The sequence below is a fragment of the Globicephala melas genome, chromosome 20, assembly GCF_963455315.2.
Source record: "Globicephala melas chromosome 20, mGloMel1.2, whole genome shotgun sequence".
Taxonomy (NCBI): domain Eukaryota; kingdom Metazoa; phylum Chordata; class Mammalia; order Artiodactyla; family Delphinidae; genus Globicephala; species Globicephala melas.
The window spans coordinates 34,302,268-34,322,016 of NC_083333.1; the positions used below are offsets into that span (position 1 = coordinate 34,302,268).

At 43.5% G+C, this 19,749-nt stretch overlaps 1 protein-coding gene across 1 annotated transcript in view; it reads left to right on the top strand.

Annotated features, from left to right (window-relative positions):
• PITPNC1 (phosphatidylinositol transfer protein cytoplasmic 1) overlaps positions 1-19,749 on the top strand; it is a 250,966-nt gene that overhangs the window by 110,592 nt on the left and 120,625 nt on the right. The window contains exon 2 of the mRNA XM_030843471.2: positions 16,264-16,412. Within this exon, the coding sequence (XP_030699331.1) occupies positions 16,264-16,412 (149 nt within the window). The remainder of the gene's footprint in view (positions 1-16,263; positions 16,413-19,749) is intronic.

Below are 19,749 nucleotides of genomic sequence, written 5' to 3' on the forward strand. Positions count from 1 at the left end.
ACTCAACCTCTGTGTGCACCAGTTTCTTCATTTGTAAAACAGGGATAAAAATACTACTATCTCATAGAGTTGCTGTGAGGATTAAATACGTATGAATGCTTTAGGACCATGCTGACCCCAGAAAAGTTAGCACCGTGTAGCAGCATTATTCTTCTTTGCTTTTTTTCCAAAACAAACAACTTTTTATTGAAGTATAGTTGATTTACAATGTTGTGTTTGTTTCTGGTGTACAGCAAAATGATTCAGTTTTTTCAGATTCTTTTCCATTATAGGTTATTACAAGATACTGAATATAATTCCCTCTGCTACACAATAAATCCTTGTTGCTTAGCTATTTTATATGTAGTAGTTGTGTATTTGTTAATCCCAAACTCCTAATTTATCCCCCCACCTTTCCCCTTTGGTAACCACAAGTGTGTTTTCTATGTGAGTTTATTTCTGTTTTGTAAATAAGTTTTGTAAATAAGTTCATTTGTATCGTTTTTTTAGATTTCACATATAAGTGATTTCATATATTTGTCTTTGTCTGACTTACTTTACTTAGTAGTAAGATAATCTCTAGGTCCATTCATGTTGCTGCAAATGGCATTATTTCATTCTTTTTTATGTCTGAGTAGTATTCCATTGTGTGTGTATATATATATATATATACACCACATCTTCTTAATCCATTCCTCTGTTGGTGAATATTTAGGTTGCTTCCATGTCTTGGCTATTGTAAATAGTGCTGCTATGAACATAGGGTGCATGTATCTTTTTGAATTAGCATTTTTGTCTTTTCCAGATATATGCCCAGGAGTGGGATTGCTGGATCCCATGGTAACTCTATTTTTAGTTTTTTAAGGAACCTCCGTACTGTCCTCCATAGTTGCAGCACCGATTTACTTTCCCACCAACAGTGCAGGAGTGTTCCCTTTTCTCCACACCCTTTTGTGTGGCAGCTTTTATTATTATTTCTGTGTGCATCTTCAGAGGCCCTAGGAAGTAGTGACGTTTTGCTGTGAGCAAGTAAATGTCCAGAATTTATTTGCAGGCTGTGACTTCCCGCTTCCTTCTTAACAGGCTAGTGCCTGTCCACACACAGGTCAAGCCTCATTTTCTGTGTGATGCCCTCCTGGACAAGTGTAGTCTGTGCCGCTCCCTTTCTAACCCTCGCACACTTTCTGTGTGTGTCGTATAATTAGTACCTTTGGATCTGCTATCTTAGCTCCTAATTGTCTGTAGTGTCATACTTAGCTCTTTGTTGTCCCCGCAGGTTAATGAAAAGACACCATGAGCCTGGACAGTTGCCCAGGATGTCTGTTCATCAGACGTGCCCAAGTTTCAAATATGGTGACATGAGCAAGCAAGGCCACACTTGTCCCATAATTTATTCTTGGTTTTTGAAGTCACTTGTTTGACTTTCTACAAGTCACTTAAAATTATCAAAAGTAAGTATGAGACATTATTGGTGGGAATGTCAAATGGTGTACCAGATGTGGAAAACGGTCTGGCAGTTCCTCAAAAGGTTAAACATAGTTATCATATGACCCAGCAATTCACCCCTAGATATCTACCCAAGAGACATGGACACAAGTCCACACAAAGATTCATACATATATGTTCATTGTGGTATTACTTGTAATAGCCAAAAAGTGGAAATAACCCAAATATTTATCAAGTGATAAATGAACAGACATGGGATAGCCATATAATGGAATATTATTTGGCAGTAAAAAAGGAAGGAAATACTGATACATGCTACAACATGGATGAATCTTAAAAACTTTATGCTAGCACTATTCACCGTAGCCAAGACATGGAAACAACCTAAATGTCCATTTAGGTTGACAGATGAATGGGTAAATAAGAGGTGGTATGCATATACAATGGAATACTATTCAGCCATAAAAAAGAATGAAATAATGCCATTTGCAGCAACATGGATGGACCTAGAGATGATCATGCTAAGTGAAGTAAGTCAGAAAGAGAAAGGCAAATATCATATGATATCACTTATATGTGGAATCTAAAATATGACACAAATGAACTTATCTACAAAACAGAAACAGACCGACAGACATAGAGAACAGACTTGTGGTTGCAGGGGTGGGTGGGGGTGGAGGAGAGATGGAGTGGGAGTTTGGGATTAGCAGGTGCAAACTATTATATACAGAATGGATAAACAATAAGGTCCTATTGTATAGCACAGGGAGCTATATTCAATATCCTGTGATAAACCATAATGGAAGAATATGATAAAGAATATATATGTATAACTGAATCACTTTTCTGTACACCAGAAATTAACACAACATTGTAAATCAACTATATTTCAGTTAAAAAAAACACACTATGCTAAGTGAAAGCAGTCAGTCACAAAAGGCCACATACTGTATGATTCCATTTATATGAAATGTCCAGAATGACCATATCCATAGTGACTGAAGGTAGATTAGTGGTTGCCAGGGGCTGGGAGGAGGGGAGAAAGGGGAGTTACCGCTAATGGGTGTGGAGTTTCTTTTGGGGATGATCAAAATATTCTGGAATTAGATAGTGGAAACAGTTGCATAGCCTTGTGAATATACTAAAAACTACTGAATTGTATACTTAAAAAAAAAAAAAACACAACTAGCAAGCATGAGAAACTACTTAAATCCACTGCAGAGTCTAAAGTTATTTCCAAGATTACTTTTTCAAGAGTAGCTTCACCTAAAATAGAATAAAGAGTGACTTAAACCATAAGAAAAACATGAAAAAGGCAAATTACCCAGAGTGGCTTTTTTTACCTCAAATCTTTGAATATAAGTCATACACGTTTGATTCATAAGTAAATTCTGCAAGACTGTTTGCTGCCTTCTACATTGTGATTCTATAATTTACTACATTCCTGGCTGGGCCATCAAAATAATCCTGAAAGCAGCTTCTATAAGAGAAATAGAAGTGCCTTTTCAGGTCATGCCCACCACCACCCCTGGACTCCCTAAGGTAATAATTCATGGCTGTCTCTTTGTGGTGCCCTACACCATAGTGACTTAACTATTATGAATATGTTGGGGCCTTTTTACGTAAAGGGATTTATTGCATTTTCATCTTCTGTTTGCAGGCAGAGCATTTCAAAGGGACACCCTCCAATTCCCTGAAAAATAACCACCTCAGTTCATCAGTGCTTTATCAGAAAGGTCTTCTGATTTAAATAAATGGTAGAGTTGAAATCTCTCCCAGGGCAGTCGCAAGTACTTATTTGGAAGACAGATTTGACATGCCCAAGCACCACCTAAAGAGAGCCTTACAACAGTGAGATCCAAGAAAGAAATTAGCGTTAACTTTACAACATCATGTGACCACATCCCACCCATTAGGATGGCTATTATTGAAAAACAAAAAATGGAAAGTAACCAGTGTTGGCAAGGATGTGGAGCAACTGGAATCCTTGTGCATTGTTGCTGGGAATAAAATGGTGCAGCTGCTGTGGAAAACAGTTTGGTGGTTCCTTAAAAAGTTAAACATAGAATTATCATATGATCCAGCAAATCCACATCTAGGTGTGAACTCAAACAGATACTTGTATACCAACGTTCATAGCAGCATTAGTCACAATAATAGCCAGAGGGTGGAAGCCACCCAAATACCCATCAGCAGATGCATGAATAAGTATCCATGGTATACACATACAATGGAATGTTTTTCAGCCTTAAAAAGGAATGAAATTCTGACACATACTACAACATGGATGAACCTTGAAAACGTTATGCTAAAGTGAAAAAGCCCATCAAGAAAGGACGCACATTGTGTGATTTCACTTACATGACGTATCTAGAATAGACACGTTCATAGACAGGAAGTAGATTAGAGGTTACTAGGGAGGAGGAATGGAATTGCTATCTAATGGGGACGGAGTTTCTTTCTGAAATGATGAAAAAGTTCAGAAATGGAAGGTGGTGTTGGTTGCACAACAATTATGAATGAACTTAATGCAACTGAATTCTACATTTAAAAATGGCTAAAACGGGCTTCCCTGGTGGCGCAGTGGTTGAGAGTCTGCCTGCCGAAGCAGGGGACACGGGTTTGTGCCCCGGTCTGGGAAGATCCCATGTGCCGCGGAGCGGCTGGGCCCGTGAGCCATGGCCGCTGAGCCTGCGCGTCTGGAGCCTGTGCTCTGCAACGGGAGAGGCGACAGCAGTGAGAGGCCCGCGTACCGCAAAAAAAAAAAAAAAAAAAAAGGCTAAAATGGTAAATTTTGTTAACTATATTTTACCACAATTAAAAAATAAAAAAAGAATCCTGTGAGGAACAGCATTCCGATTCATCATTTTGTCTCTGTGTTCTTTTTTCTCCCCACTCTTTGAAAACACGGTGAATTGTATTTATTTCATCACGGCGTTGCCTCCCCTAGGAGAATGCACAGAGATGGAGGATTACTGACTGTTGACGGAGCAAGAACAGGGTCACCACTCGGCCTTAAAAGTACCATTTGATGGAATCTCTCTCTTGGTCATTAGAATAAGTCTGAGATGCATCAGAAAGTTATTTATTTATTTGTATTTTTATTGAAGTATAGTTGATTTATAATGTTGTATTAGTTTCTGATGTATAGCACAGTGATTCAGTTACACGCACACACATATATTATACATATTCTTTTTCATATTCTTTTCCATACGGTTTATTATAGGATATTGAATATAGTCCCCTGTGCTGTACAGTAGGACCTTGTCATTTATCCATCCTATACAATAGTTTGCATCTGCTAATCCCAAACTCCCACTCCATCCCTCCTCTACTCCCCCTTTAGCAACCACAGGTCTGTTGTCTATGTCTGTGAGTCCGTTTCTGTTTTGTAGATAAGTTCATTTGTGTCATACTTTAGATTCCACATATAAGTGATATCATATGATACTTGTCTTTCTGACTTACTTCACTTAGTATGATCATCTCTGGGTCCATCCATGTTGCTGCAGATGGCATTATTTCATTCTTTTTTATGGCTGAGTAGCAGTCCATCATGTGTGTGTATATATATATAACACATATTCTTTATCCATTCATCTGTCGATGGACATTTAGGTTGCTTCCATGTCTTGGCTATTGTAAATAGTGTTGCTGTGAACATTGGGGTGCATGTATCTGAAAAAGATAGAATTTTTTGTTTTTTGTGGGTTTTTTTTGCGGTATGCGGGCCTCTCACTGTTGTGGCCTCTCCCGTTGCGGAGCACAGGCTCCAGACGCGCAGGCTCAGCGGCCATGGCTCACGGGCCCAGCCGCTCCGCGGCATGTGGGATTCTCCCGGACCGGGGCACAAACCCCTGTCCCCTGCATCGGCAGGCGGACTCTAACCACTGGGCCACCAGGGAAGCCCCAAAGATAGATTTTTAAACGTAGCAATTTCTGGAAATGTACCCAGTTTACTCTATTTTGCCTGTCTTCATTAACTGTCTCAGGAGAGCAGGAGTTGACAACTGTATACTTTTCTCCATCAGTTATCTGCTTCTTTTTACCAAGGAAGAAACACCCATAGGCTGCTATTGCTTAGGAGAATGGTGCCTTCCCAGCCACATACCCTACGGCTACCTATGGGCTACAGGTACCACTGCAGGCATGTGAAACCTGGGGCCACTCCTCCAAAGTGAGGTGAAAACAGATGCTGGAGTTTTCCAGACTTTGAACCACAGATATAACTTGGTCATAACTCTCATCATTGCTCTAGAGTTAGCAGAGCCCTGAAACGACTTGCCGTGTCAACTAGCACTTAAGCAAGCAGAGGGGTTCAGTGACCTTCAAATATTACTGAGATCTTCTTGTTCTAGGCATGAAGTGTCTTGAATAATTCTTTCAAAACATTAAGAACTCCCATTGTTCAATTGTACATGAAGCAGCAAGTGCTTCTCTTTGCATTCAGTGTGCTCTTCTGCTCTCAGAAGTTCTCAAAGACACTAAAACTAATTGCTGTCATTCCTACGAGGATATTTCTAGCTTTAACCAGAACAACAGCATCTCTTGATGTCACCCATCATTTTCCTGAAGGATTGGTAGGTACAATAGGCTTCACAAACAGGGGCTTTTCTAATTCTGGAAAGAGCCTATTACCCCCATAAATCTAGAACTCTCTCCTAGAAACACCTCTGGTTATGAGGCCAAGGTTAAGGAGATGAGCATCGACACAGCAGGGTGTGGCAAGGAGACGGTGCAGGATATATTTCTGGGAAGGTTCTATCTTAGTTTTCTCCCTTTTTGGTCTTGTGATTGGCTGTGGGTTTCTGCTTTGTAGTAAACACAAGAGCCTTGATTGCTTTCTAAAAGTCAGCCCTGTTACCAAACCTCTCCATTTACTTGAGTTGCAGTTGGTTTCACATTTCTTGGCAAATGGTCCCATGGCTTTTACGTCAGCCTCAAGTTCCTTCAGCTCACAGCCTTGTGTCTTCGAGGTGGAACTCAGGAAACCCTCCTCTTCTCCAGAGACCAGGTCGACCTTGTTCATCGCTCTGCCTCCAGTATCTACAGAGCCTGACGTACTCTGTTTGTTCAGTGCACGAACGAGAAGGGACCAAGAGTGTCCCCCAACCAAAGTCTGGAGAAATCCTATGTTCTGCCTCAAGGGCCAACTACCCTTGTGGTTTTGAACTGAGTTCTGGCAGTTCCTGTCTTTGCTCTCTGTGGTTTTTCATGCTGCTCTCTAATGGCTAACGTGTTCAGATTCTCATTTAGCAATACCAGGGGATGACACCTCTTGCCTGAGCCGATGCTTATAAAGTAGGCTCTACTCACTCTGTGTTATCATTTTGGCTTTTCAATATGTGTATCAAATGAGTTCTCAGGGCTAGAATACCACCCCCAAGGATGAGTCAGTGTTGGAAGGAGCAGTTAAAATGTGCTCCCTTGGGACTTCCCTGGTGGCACGGTGGTTAAGAATCCGCCTGCCAATGCAGGGGACACGGGTTCGAGCCGTGGTCCGGGAAGATCCCACATGCCGCGGAGCAGCTGAGCCCGTGCTCCGCAACAAGAGAAGCCACCGCAATGAGAAGCCCACACACTGCAACGAAGAGCAGCTCCCGCTCGCCGCAACTAGAGAAAGCCCATGTGCAGCAACGAAGACCCAATGCAGCCAAAAAGAATAAATAAACTTATTTTTTTTTAATGTGCACTCTTACTTTTCATATACTATACCCTCCTGTACTCGGTCAAGTGGATTATGCTGCTGGACGGCTGAGTGTACTAGAAACAATTTACGGTTTTGTACAGTCACAGGCGTGTAGAGTTCTGCTTGCACCAGCACGAAGCATACCCTGAGCCCTTTCCTTGGCATTGAGTTGCTCTATTTCTATTCAGTTTAGTCCAAAACTTAGAATGGGTTAAGCACCAGCCTACAATGCTGTTTATATTAGTTTGTCTCAGAAGGTGGATTTTTGAATTAAATGTCAATAACCCAGCTCCTTCTTAAATCTTTTTATCAGCTTTTTCATTCCTGCACCCTGGCATTATGACCCAGTATTACGTAATAAACAAGGCACCTCTGATAGCTGCTTATAAAGATCCGGGAGAAAAGATAAATATGTGATGAAGCACTGATATCCTGAAATATGAGCTGCAGGTTTGTATTTTCTTTGTGGGATCGGATATTGGTTTTCGTGCTTTATTGACCTGGCAGGGAGAGAGCTGACGAAACACCAAGGAACTTTACACCTTCTTTTTTTTTTCAAACCTCACTTGTCTACATGGAGAAATCTGGACATTTGAGTCGCAGAGCCAGAAGGACTGATGGGGCTAGCCAGTCATGTCGTTGCAGAACCCAAATCAGATCCAGCCCTTAGAGGTAAAAATACACACCATACCTTCCCAATGGAATAAAGGAAATGGAATTGGGCTTGTTGTAGAGTTGCTCCCAGGCAGATGGAGGAGCTGGGCTGTGAACTGTGAGCTGGGGTTCTCAGTGACCCTAGTTAAGGTTGGCGGGGTCAGAATGCATTTGTATTCGGTTAATCACTCTTTCCCTTCTGTCAGGCTGTTTGTCCGTAACACTGTCACAGTCAGCACCATGTTGCTTGGGAACATCAGCAACAGGAATCCTCCAGATTGCTAATGTCAAAGACATTTAAGTTTAGGGCAGAGCGAGCCAGGCATCTCCCCCGGCATGGCAGGAATCGGGCATCTCATGCAACATTGTCTCTGGGGGAAGTCATTTTATAGTTCTGTCCCCTTGGCTCAACACCTTCAAATAAGCTTCCAAACCAAAGGTCCATCCAAATATAGAAGTCCCTGTCCTAAAAAAAGTTTTTTCATAATCATAAAAATAGAATCACTGATAGATGGCCACCTTGAGGCGTGAAGTAAGTAAGCGACAGGGGAAAACGACATGTTCCAGGTTTTTTAAAGAATTGTGATGAAATATACATCACATAAAGTTTACCATTCTAACCATTTTTAAGTGTACAGTTCAGTGGCATTGAGTGCATTCACATTGTTATGCAAACATCAACACCATCCATCCATCCCCAGAACTTTTTCATCATCCCACACAGAAACTCTGTCCTATTAAGCGTTAACTCCCCACCCCTGCTGGCAACCACCATTCTACTTTCTGTCTCTGTGAATTTGACTGCCCTAGGGACGTCATATAAATGGATGTTCCCAAGTTTTTTTATAACGTTTTGGGAAGTGTTTGATCTGACTACCATCTAATACAATTTTTGCAGAAGGAAATGACGGTCTTGGGCTGATGCTCAGGTTTTCCCCGATTTTTGCATTGTAGGGGTGTGTATGGCAGATGCCTTGTTCTCTTAGCCTGTATAGAACTGTAGCAAGGGACTTCTCTGGTGGCGCAGTAGTTAAGAATCCACCTGCCAATGCAGGGGACACGGGTTCGAGCCCTGTTCCGGGAAGATCCCACATGCCGTGGAGCAACTAAACCCGTGCGCTACAACTACTGAGCCTGCGCTCTAGAGCCCGTGAGCCACAACTACTGAAGCCTGCGTGCCTAGAGCCCGTGCTCCGCAACAAGAGAAGCCACCACAATGAGAAGCGCGTGTGCTGCAACAAAGAGTTGCCCCCGCTCACTGCAACTAGAGGAAGCCCAGGCGCAGCAACGAAGACCCAATGCAGCCAAAAATAAATAAAGATTTGACCTTTTAAAAAAAGAACTGTAGCAAAATGGAAACAAATGAAACAGATCTTCACCTCCCAGTCAGATGTGTTGCCAAACAGAAGGAGCCATAGCTACAGCGTACAGTTTTACATTTTATAAAGCATATTAATTTGTAAGTTTTTTTTCTCACTTGATTGTCACCATGTCCCATGAGGTGTTTCCTTAGTCCCATTTTAATGATAAGAAACTGTGGCTCAGTTAAGCAAATTGTCTAGGGTTACAAAACTCATCAAAGGCAGAATCAGGACTTTGGCTGCAGGTTTTCAATTTTAAAACTGCAGTGCTTTCCACCATAGCACACAGTGAACAATTATCACCTCTCTGGAGGTCCAGGTAATGCTAGTCCTCAGAAGGGGAGAGCTTCTCCAAATGTATGCCTTATTACCAGTGCCCTACCTCGCTAGCTTGGAAACACATGGAAACCCTTGACCTGACCAGCCAGCCTCTGAAGTCTTGGTATGGATTGATGGCCTGACTCTCCATCCCTGATGGTCAAGTTTAGGGCTTAGACCAGCACCATCCAATAGAAATATGTGAGCCACAAATGCCAACCACATATGTAAAGAAACAGGTGAAGTTATTTTTAAGAATATATTTTAGTTAACCCTGTATCTCTAAAATACTATCATTTCCATATGCAGTCAATTTAAAAATTATTAATGAGCTTTACTTTTTTTGTTGTTGTTACTAAGTTTTTTGCTGTTGTTACTAAGTGTGCGTTTTACACTTATAAGCAGTCTCAAGCCAGATGCTAAAATTTCATCAGAGGTACCTGATGTGAATTGAGATTTCATAAAAGTTTTCAGTTTAAACAGTAGATTTATGTCTACTGAATGGTGTGTCTCAGACGTATGTAAAAGTTTTCTTATAGCTGAATCGAGTATCAGTTTTAAAGTTTAAGTTAATTAAAAGGAAAGAAAATTTTAAATTCAGTCCCTCCATCGCACAGGCCCCATTTCCAATGCTCATAAGCTACATATGGCGAGTGGCCACCATCCCGGACAGCGCTGGTTAGTGCTGGACCCAGTAGCACTGCACTAGACAGGGGTCAGCAACCTTTTTCTGTAAAAGGCCTGATAGTAAATATTTTCAGCTCTTTGAACCACACAGTATCTGCTGTGGTATCGTGAGAGCAGTCACAGAATGAATAAGTACGGCTGTGTTCCAATGAAACTTTATTTTAAAAACACAGGCACCAGGCCACATAGTTTGCTGACTGCTGGACCAGAGCATTTGTCCCACTGCCTCAGCTGTGCTGTGAGATTCTAGAAAACAGCTGGCTCTAGCCTCTAGTTTTCTGATATGAGGTTGTTAAAATCTGGCCTCATCACATCCCCTTCCCCGAGTGGAATTACAATTTTGGCACCACTTGGCGTGAAGACTGCAATGCACTGGAGTCCTGGGTGATGTTTTATCTTTCAGGCACTCTCTGCAGGGGGCTCCTTGGGCATCGTGAGGCAATTGCTCCACTGTGCTTTGAGGTCCGTTTATTGAGAGTAGAGAAGACTGGGGGAAAAAAGCCAAGAAAAGCATTAAGGGTGATGTGAATAATGTGGCAAACTCCCAGCAATGCCACCTTGTATCACCCTCTGCTCTTTCCTCTCTCCACACAGCCAGAGTGAGAGAGGCAGGAATCATGCACATTTCAAAGATGGAAACATACATGATATCAGGTTAAGTCAGAGGGACAGGTATTTCTCCGTGGTTGTCATATTGTGTGGTATCCGTCTGCTTTGATGGTAGAAGCGGAAATAGTTGTAAATTCTGATTCCCAATCTGGGGCCTTGAAGACCTGAGTCATGACATCAGGGAATAACTCCATCCAGGCTGAATAATGTTTATTGCAAAACAGTGGTTCCCACCTTTCACATCGTGATGTTTGAAAAAGGTATTGGGACTAATGAAGGATGAGAAAGGGGGCAGGAAGGGAGGGATTGGAAGAAAGATGACACCCCCTTGGTTCTTTATGGAGGGGAATATGGGAGCCTGGCCTTGCAGAGATCTCTGAAGCTCAGCAATTGGGGGAAGGGGCAGTTAAGTGAAAGCTTAGGGTTCTACTGAACCTAAAACTTTGGGCCTAGTACTTCTAATGGCAAGGATGCTATTTAGGTGTTGGTGATGGTCAGTTAATAATCCCTTACCATAATCAGGAGTTTTGACTTGGGGTCACCTTTTCTAAAAATCAGGGTTTGAGGTGAACTGTATTAAGTACCTTGGTCGTGCCCAGTCACAGAGTTTGCAAAAGTACAAAGTGATGAAACCCCCTTGGCTTTTCCAGGCATGTTATGCAACTCTGCCTTCCCTCAAGTTCTGCAGCTTTATCAAACATGCAGCGCTGCATGCAAATGGGAAAGATCTGCGTCCCCATGGGTTTTTTTTTTGACTACAGAGAGAATTATTTGGGGTAGCTGTTCTGATGATGGCTCTCATGGAGGCTCAGCCCTGCAGCGCAGAGCTGTCTCTAATCGTGATTGCCTGTAATGATGATTTCCCCAAACTCTGGAATTATAACAGTAGATTTTACAAAGTTAGAGCATAATTGCTCCACCATTCCATATGTGCGCACAGTTTAAACAACTTTGATCTTTCAAATGATATCAGACTTTTGTTCTTCATCTTCTGAAATAGCAAAGTTCAAAGGCAGTGGCTCTGAACCATCCCTCTTTGTTCATCATAATGAGATCTAGGTTTGTTAAAGCAGTTCACCTGTTAGAGAAATAAGGGCTGAAGCTGAGTGGAGAAGAAAGAGTACAGACCCATGGTCTTCAAACCAGCTCTGCCACCTAGAAGCCACGTGGCAGGAGGAAGTCTCTAGCCTCTCGGAGACTCAGCTTCCTCATCTGTAAATATGTACCTGAATCATTGTGAGTCTTAGAAATGAATATAAAGCACTTAATTGGTGCCTCTCACTGATAGGCAATCAGTTAAGCTTTACTCTATCACCACCACCATCATCATTATCAATTCTGTTATCGACTCTCTGGCTTCAGTGTCTTCCGAATCCTTCTGAGTCTATGGATTTCGCAGCCTTCATTTCACATACAAGTTTGTTTGGAGTTGGTGATCTGTGATGTAGTATTCTCACTGAATTAGTGATAGAGCTTTGCAAGAATTCAGTGTTAAAAGAGGAAAGAAGAAACAGGTCCCCTAAAGATGGAACCTTTTGGTCTTGGCACCGTCTGGTACTGAGCAAGTACTAATGAAGGCCTTCCCCACTCTCTGCCGCAGTGGTTCTCAGCTTTTAGCGTTGTATTTGGGTAAGATCCCCAACTTCCATCTACCTCAGAGTGTGAATGTAAAAGGGCTGGAATGGCCCAGGATTCAGCATTTTTAGGAGTATCTCTGGTGATTTTGAGACACGGTTGAAGGACTCTCTGTCCTGCCCTGTCCGCTCTAATTGAGAAGCTTCTCGATGCATGTGTCTTTGAGTCAGTTTGTGTTTTAAAACCTCTGCTTCTGGATGGCCCAGCTCAGATGGCCACAACCAGGAGAACAGGCCTGATTTGCTTGAGCGTGAATAAAGTGACAGCCGCAGGGCCCTTGACCACCTCAGTGTCTGGGCTTGAGTGTCCCGCCACCTCCCAACAATGTCACCCACGTTACTGCCTCCAGCGTCTGTCAGTCGCCCACGGCCTGACGCTATCTTAGTGAGCTAATGCTGGTGTCTGCCCTGCAATGGCTCTTTCAGGAGCCACCAGAATGATCAATGAGGCTGGGCAGCCAGGCCCTCCTCTGGCTGACGGTGAATCAGCCTCTGGCTGCCTCGGCCCTTTCCTTTCAACAGGGCAGGAAGCAATCGAGCTGAGCGCAGCCAGGCTGACTCGCGTCTGGCTAATGGCTTTTCTGTGTCATGCATCACCCTTGGTCCCATACATTTTCATGCGTGAGTGAGTTGGAGCTCCTGGAGATGGTCCAGGGATAGGCATCCCTTCTGTCAAGTCCCCCCACCCCCGACTAAAGCCCTTGACAGCATTTTGGCTTAGGGGTATCTGCTTCAGAAGTGGGGTCAACACTTTTTTTAAAACAATTGAGGTTTTCAACTAAAGAAAAATGCACAACCTAAAAGATGCAAGTTAAGTTGTATTTGGGGAGCTTACTGAGTCCTAGAGCTCTGAGAAACTGCTCCAAGAGGTAAAGGAGGAGCCAGAATATATAGGAGTTTTTTTTGTCTTTCTTTATAAATTTATTTATTTATTATTTTTGGCTGTGTAGGGTCTTTGTTGCTGCGCGCGGGCTTTCTCTAGTTGTGGTGAGTGGGGGCTACTCTTCATTGCAGTGCGCGGGCTTCTCACTGCGGTGGCTTCTCTTGTTGCAGAGCACAGGCTCTAGAGCACGTGGGCTTCAGTAGATGCGGCGCATGGGCTCAGTAGTTGTGGCGCACGGGCTTAGTTGCTCCGCGGCATGTGGGATCTTCCTGGACGAGGGCTCAAACCCGTGTCCCCTGCATTGGCAGGCGGATTCTTAACCACTGTGCCACCAGGGAAGGCCTGGAGGTTTTTTTATGTGTGGGAAGATGCAAGAGTCTGGGCTCATTGAAATGATTCCTTAGATATACATCTTAACTATCTAGGGCCAGTATCCAAAGCACAGAATGTTACATTTTTGTCTCCATCCTGAATTCCCCTCAGGGCACGCCATTGGGGCTGGGTGGGGTGGGGGGACGTTGTGTGGCTACAGTGGCTAATGGCTTGATGGCCGGCAAACATTCATTGTTTACTGGAATGGTGGCAGCATTCCCTTTCCACAAGGTGGAAATCACATAACACAAAATTAACCATTTTAAAGTCAATTCAGCAGCATCTAGTACACTCACAATATTGTGCAACCACCACCTCTATCCAGATCCAGAACACTTTCATCACCCCAAAAGGAAGCCCCGTACCCATTGTATGGGTTTGCTCGGGCTGCCATAGCAAAGCACCACAGAATGGGTGGCTTAACCAACCAGAGTTGTGAGGGCTCACAGTTGTGAATGGTGGAAGTCAAAGATCAAGTGTCAGCAGGCAGGGCTGGTTCCTTCTGAAGGCTGGGAGGGAAGGATCTGTTCCAGGTCCGTCCTTGGCTGGTAGATGGCCATCTTCGTGCATCGCTTCATCTCCTATTCTTCCTATGAGTGCCTCTATGTCCAACTTGCCCCTTTGTGTAAGGAAACCAGTCCTATTGGACTAGTACCCATCCTAATGACCTCATTTTAATTTGATTACCTCTGTAAGGACCCTATCTCCAAATAAGGTCACATTCTGAGGTACTGGGACTTCAACATATGAATTTTGGGAAAACACAATTCAACTGGTAACACACATTAAGCAGTATCAGTATCAGTACTTCCTTCCTTTTTATGGCACAGTAATATTCCATTGTAAGTAAACACGTATTTTTTTGAACTCCAAGTACAAAGCAACTGCCAGTGAAATCTCCACCCCCTGGGCAGCTGGACATGCTGTTCCAGGCTTGTGTGCCCATCCGTATAAGGTAGAGTGTTGATCTCACATATCTCCAATCTGTAAACTTTTTCTCACTGTCTTCCTCCTTGAAACAGTATTAGTCTTTGTGAGCAAAGGGAAGAGGGGAAGCCAAGGCAAGTTTCTAATCCCAAAATTTGTTTAAAAATAAATTTTATCTTTGATTTTCCTCTCTCCTCTCCCTGCTCTTATCCTCAGCACACACACACAGTTACATTAAACGCATTTTAAATGCAGACCCTTCTGGGGGAGAGGCGTGGCACAGACAGGAAGCACTGCCCTTTGAGAAGAGCCAGAAGGCTACAGTTCCCATTGTCATGGTTACTGGGCCTGGTCCCTCAGGCTGGCCTCACACCAGAGCCTTTCCCATTCTGTTCACACTCCCTTCCCGGCACCTGCCTCAGAATGGAAGAGGGACCTTTGGACGTGTGTGTCCTCTCAGCTTTGGAACTGACTGCACTGTTGACTTGTACATTATACATGCCCCCTTAATTTAAAATCTATTTCTCTCTCTTACGCACATAGACAGGGGACCTACATACCTGCTGGCCTGGGCTCTTTGGGAATAACCCGGAGCCGTGATTAGCCTGCTGCAGACTCAGGCCCCTTCCCCCCATCCCTCGGGCCTTGATGATGCTGACGCTGTGTGTTGTTTCACACCGAATCTGTGGAAGGACCACAGCAGTGTCTCATCGCCCTGCCTGCTGATTCTGAGCAGACTTCCTCGGTGCAAAAGTCATTTGACTCCCTCCTTCCTCTCTCTCTTCTTTTCCCCTCCGTCAAATTAGTTTTGTCACTTTGGAAGTTCACTGGGTGAAGAGATGCCTGCTGGCCCCAGGGTTTTCAGAGAGGCAAGAAAGAGAATGGAACAGCTCAAAGATACAGGTGGCACGGACAGTGTTCACATTACATGTTATTCCATTTTATCATTTTCGTGTAAGCACATGTAACTTCTGGCATCTCAGCCTGGAAGGCCCCGCACTAAAGCCCCAGGACTTAAAGATACTGTAGATTTTCCTCCTTGTGGACCAGCCTAAAGGTGGGTCCAGTTTCCACTCATAGTGGGGCCTGGGCATCTGGAGGGTTTTTTTTTTTAAAGCTTCCAGGTGACTCTAACGTCCAGCCACCTTTGAGAACCACCATTCTATGGGACAGAGGCCTCCAGGAGAGTTGAACACTTTGAGAGAGGCGATGGAAGAGACAGGTGACATCTAATTCTCTTGTGCCCAGCAATGCAGTTAATCAGGCAGAAAGAAGGGACAGAAATCACAAACCTTAGCCTGTCTGAGCCTGTCTTGAGCCAAGCAGGATAGGACTTCAGCGTCACTTAACCCTGTAGAGCCAGAGTGGAAAGGGAGACTCCAGCGTGCCCACCTCCCAGCTGCTACCCATGGGTTGGTTGATCGGCTGCCAAACCTTGAAGGCCATCGGCCACACCGGCAAGTATCTGCCAAGGTGATGCAGAGTGTTCACAGGAACAGGCCGTTTCTGCATTCTACTCACAGCTCGTTCTCCACCTTCTTCCTGGGGAAGAGTACCAGCAGGCCCACGTGCCTGCTTTCTTTTCTCAACAGGAAGTGCTGATGCTCTGAGTTGCTTGCGGCGCAGCGGCGGCGGTGGCGCGGGGGCAGTTTTCGGAGGCGAGCGATGGGTCTGACCCCTCTGTGTCTGTGTGTTTTGTAGTACAAAATTGGACAGCTGTACATGATCAGCAAGCACAGCCACGAACAGAGCGACCGAGGAGAAGGGGTGGAGGTCGTCCAGAACGAGCCCTTCGAGGACCCTCACCATGGGAACGGGCAGTTCACGGAGAAACGCGTGTATCTCAACAGGTAAGTCCTGGCAGCGGGTGCTCCGCCTCCGGGCGCCCACCCTGCCCAGGGGCTCCCACCCAGCCCCACCGCAAGACTGAGGTAGAGGCTGTGACTGTCTGGGATAAAAAGGTGACTTGGAAAGTCTTTACATCCGCCCTCCAAAACTGCCAGTCTAGTTGCTGCCAAAAACAGAAACCCCTGCGTTCTGCAAAATAGTCCTCAAGCGCGTTTTCATCAGGAGGAGCTTTCCTCTTACCTCTCCCAACCCTTCCACGACATGTTAAGATGAAATCTGATCTTAAGAATGAAAGGGCTTTGTCTTCACCCGTGGTCCCGGGTTAGCAGAAGGAAAGAGGCAGCTTTGCCTGTAAGTTGTACAAAAGTAAGTGCTGAATGTGGCCGTGTGCTGTTGGGGTCTTGACTCAGTAAGATTTCCACTTCCTGCCGAGTGACCACTCGGGTGTCCGCAAAGGGAGATGACACAACCACCGGTCACCTGTGACCAAAGTGATATGGAGTACTCGGGTGGTTTCTGTTTCTCAAGTAGAGCCATCCTTCCCAAGGTAGAGGTTGTCATCTCTCCTCTGAAAGGGTAAAGATTCACGGATGATCAGCCAGCACTGATCAGGACTGCCATTTCTGTTTTGCAAAATACATTCTTTAATCTCTTCTGTTTTCTTATCACTAATGACATAATTGATTGTTGGGGCTTGTCTGATCTTCTCCCGACCTTACACCCCCCTTCCAGGTCATTTTCTTCCTTTCAGTTTTCTGGGTCAGAACATTTGTAGTCACGTGCCATATTTTCTCAAAAGTAACTGTCTATGTCAGTGAACCAGCATATGACCATTGTGGTCATTGCTAGCATCTCCATGAATACTCTTTACCACCATCTATGGCCTCTCCTATTGGCCTTTTCTCATCCAGAAAGCACTTCCAGCATAGTAGCTGGACTGTGTCCCCAGTTTAAACACTGACGCTTGTGAATATTTCTCCATGCTCAGTGCCACGGTCAGGTGTTTCTGAGAGGAGCCATATTTGGATTCCCTCATTCTTGTATGACCTCTACCCTTCGACAGGCTGAAGGGGACTATTTCTTCTTGATGGGAGGGTTTGTGTTCTGTCAGCGTGTTTGGAAATCTCTCAGACCAATATCCTGACCCTGGCTGATTTAATCTTCCCAGGGAAGCAGTACCAGGGAATTCCTGAGTCACGATGAAATGCAAATGAGATTGATCCTGTTCATCTATCAGTAGCTGTGAATTCCCAGGATTTGGAACCCGTGCAGCCTGCAGCCAGCTGTTGATTTGCAGGAGTAGCTGAGCTCTGGGTCTAGCCTGAGGATGGCTTCCTTGCAGAGAGAGGTTTCTCAATATGCAGCTTTGGCATTCTTAGTGCAAAGGGTGTACTCAAAATCAAATATTGAGCATCGATCACCTCTGTAGAGCAAAGAGAAGTGGGGCAGGGGGGTGGTGCAAGAAAATAGATACAAACCTACACAAAATTCCATTTCTCAGCAGATGATTGCATTTTCCAAAGTTATTGCCTGGGGAATGTTCCCTGTGTACCAAATTCAAGAAATTAGAAAACTTTATAACTTTTCCTGAAACAGAACAAGAAGTGTCCAGCTGTCTCTGTCATGTCTGTTTTCTCTATCAAAATATATGACATTTATTTTAAAGGAGAATACTGAACATTAGTAAGAGGGAAATTTGTTATAAATAGAATATCTGGACTTCCAGTAATAATAACTAAAAGGATTAATACAGACCCTCCCCCCACCTCATATGACAGACACAGGATGAAATATAACAATATAAAGCTGAGTTGAAAGCAAAGAAAGGGAAATCCTCAGGTACTAGAAATAAAGAGGAAACTAACTGGAGTGGAAAGCAGATGAGTTAATGCTAAGTAAGCTGGGGGATGTCAGAACTGAGTGTGGGCCCTGACACCTAGGGGCTGTGGATGTCATTCCCATAAGGGGACAGGAAGTGTAGCCTCGGTGCATGTAAATGGGGTGTTGGGACTGAGAATGGTGCAAAAAAAATCATGTCTGACAATCAAGGGCTGAGAAAGGTTACTACTCAGAGACACAGATTGAAAGAACTACTAAAGGTTGTACTTGAAGTAAAAGGAAATTGAAACCAAGAAATAGGAGGAGGGAATCTAAAAATAATAGTAAACAAAGAAATTGGTAAACATCTGGACAAATCTGAATGAGCATAGAATGTTTCAAATGTATGAATAGTTAGTAATTGGAAATATTTGTGGAATTTAAATAACAGACAATAATAACAGAAGATGAAAGGGTAGTAAGTATAGTTAAAAAAAAAGTACTCTAAGTTGCTAATATCATCTAGGAAGAAAAAAGAGATGTTTATTAATTTAAAAAAATTTAAGGCAGGGACTTCCCTGGTGGTCCAGTGGTTAAGACTCTGTGCTCCCAATGCAGGGGGCCTGGGTTCGATACTGCGTGCCATAGCTAAGAGCCTGCATGCCACAACTAAAAGATCCCACATGCTGCAACTAAGACCTGTCTCAGCCAAATAAATATTTTTTAAAAATTTAAGGCAAATATGTGTATTCAAAATGTAAAGGTAACCTCTAAAAGAATAGTAAAATAATATGTAACTTCCAAGAGAAAACTTGACCAATCCAATGGAAGGCAGAGGAAGAACAAAGAGAAGCCTACAAAAAGCACAGTAAATAGAAAACAAATTTTGTTTGTCAGATGATAAATTGAAATGTGTCAGTGATCACAATAATAATGTGTGTTACACCCTAAACCTGAACCTAGCTCAACAAAGATATGGCAACACTGACAAAATCACAAGTGGCCTAAAGTTATAATGGGAGATTTTAACCTACTTGTTTAATAAACTGATAGATCGAATAGACAAACAATTGAAGAAACATAGAGAAGATGTAAATGACAGAATTACAAGCTTGATATAGTGGACATTAATAGACCCTGGAACCAACATGCCTTTCAAACACACATGAAAAAAACTGATTATACAAAGTAGGCCAGAAACCAGTCTCAAATACCAGAAAATCAATATTGTGTAGATCCTGTTGGCTGATTAAAGAGCATGACAATAAGAAATTGGTAGCAACAATAAATGAACTCCCTCATCATTTAGAAATGTAAAAATTTCTAAGTATTTCACGGGTTGAAAATGTCAGATACTTATTTTCCCAGCCACCTTTGCAACTAGGGATGGCAAGTGACCTAGTTCCAGCCAATGAGATGTGAGATTTTCCTCCCTGATTAAAAAAGGAAAGATGTTCAAGAGAGGCATGATCTGCTTCTAAGAAAGGAGGTGGGAAATACATGGTGATGGCTGAGAAGGCA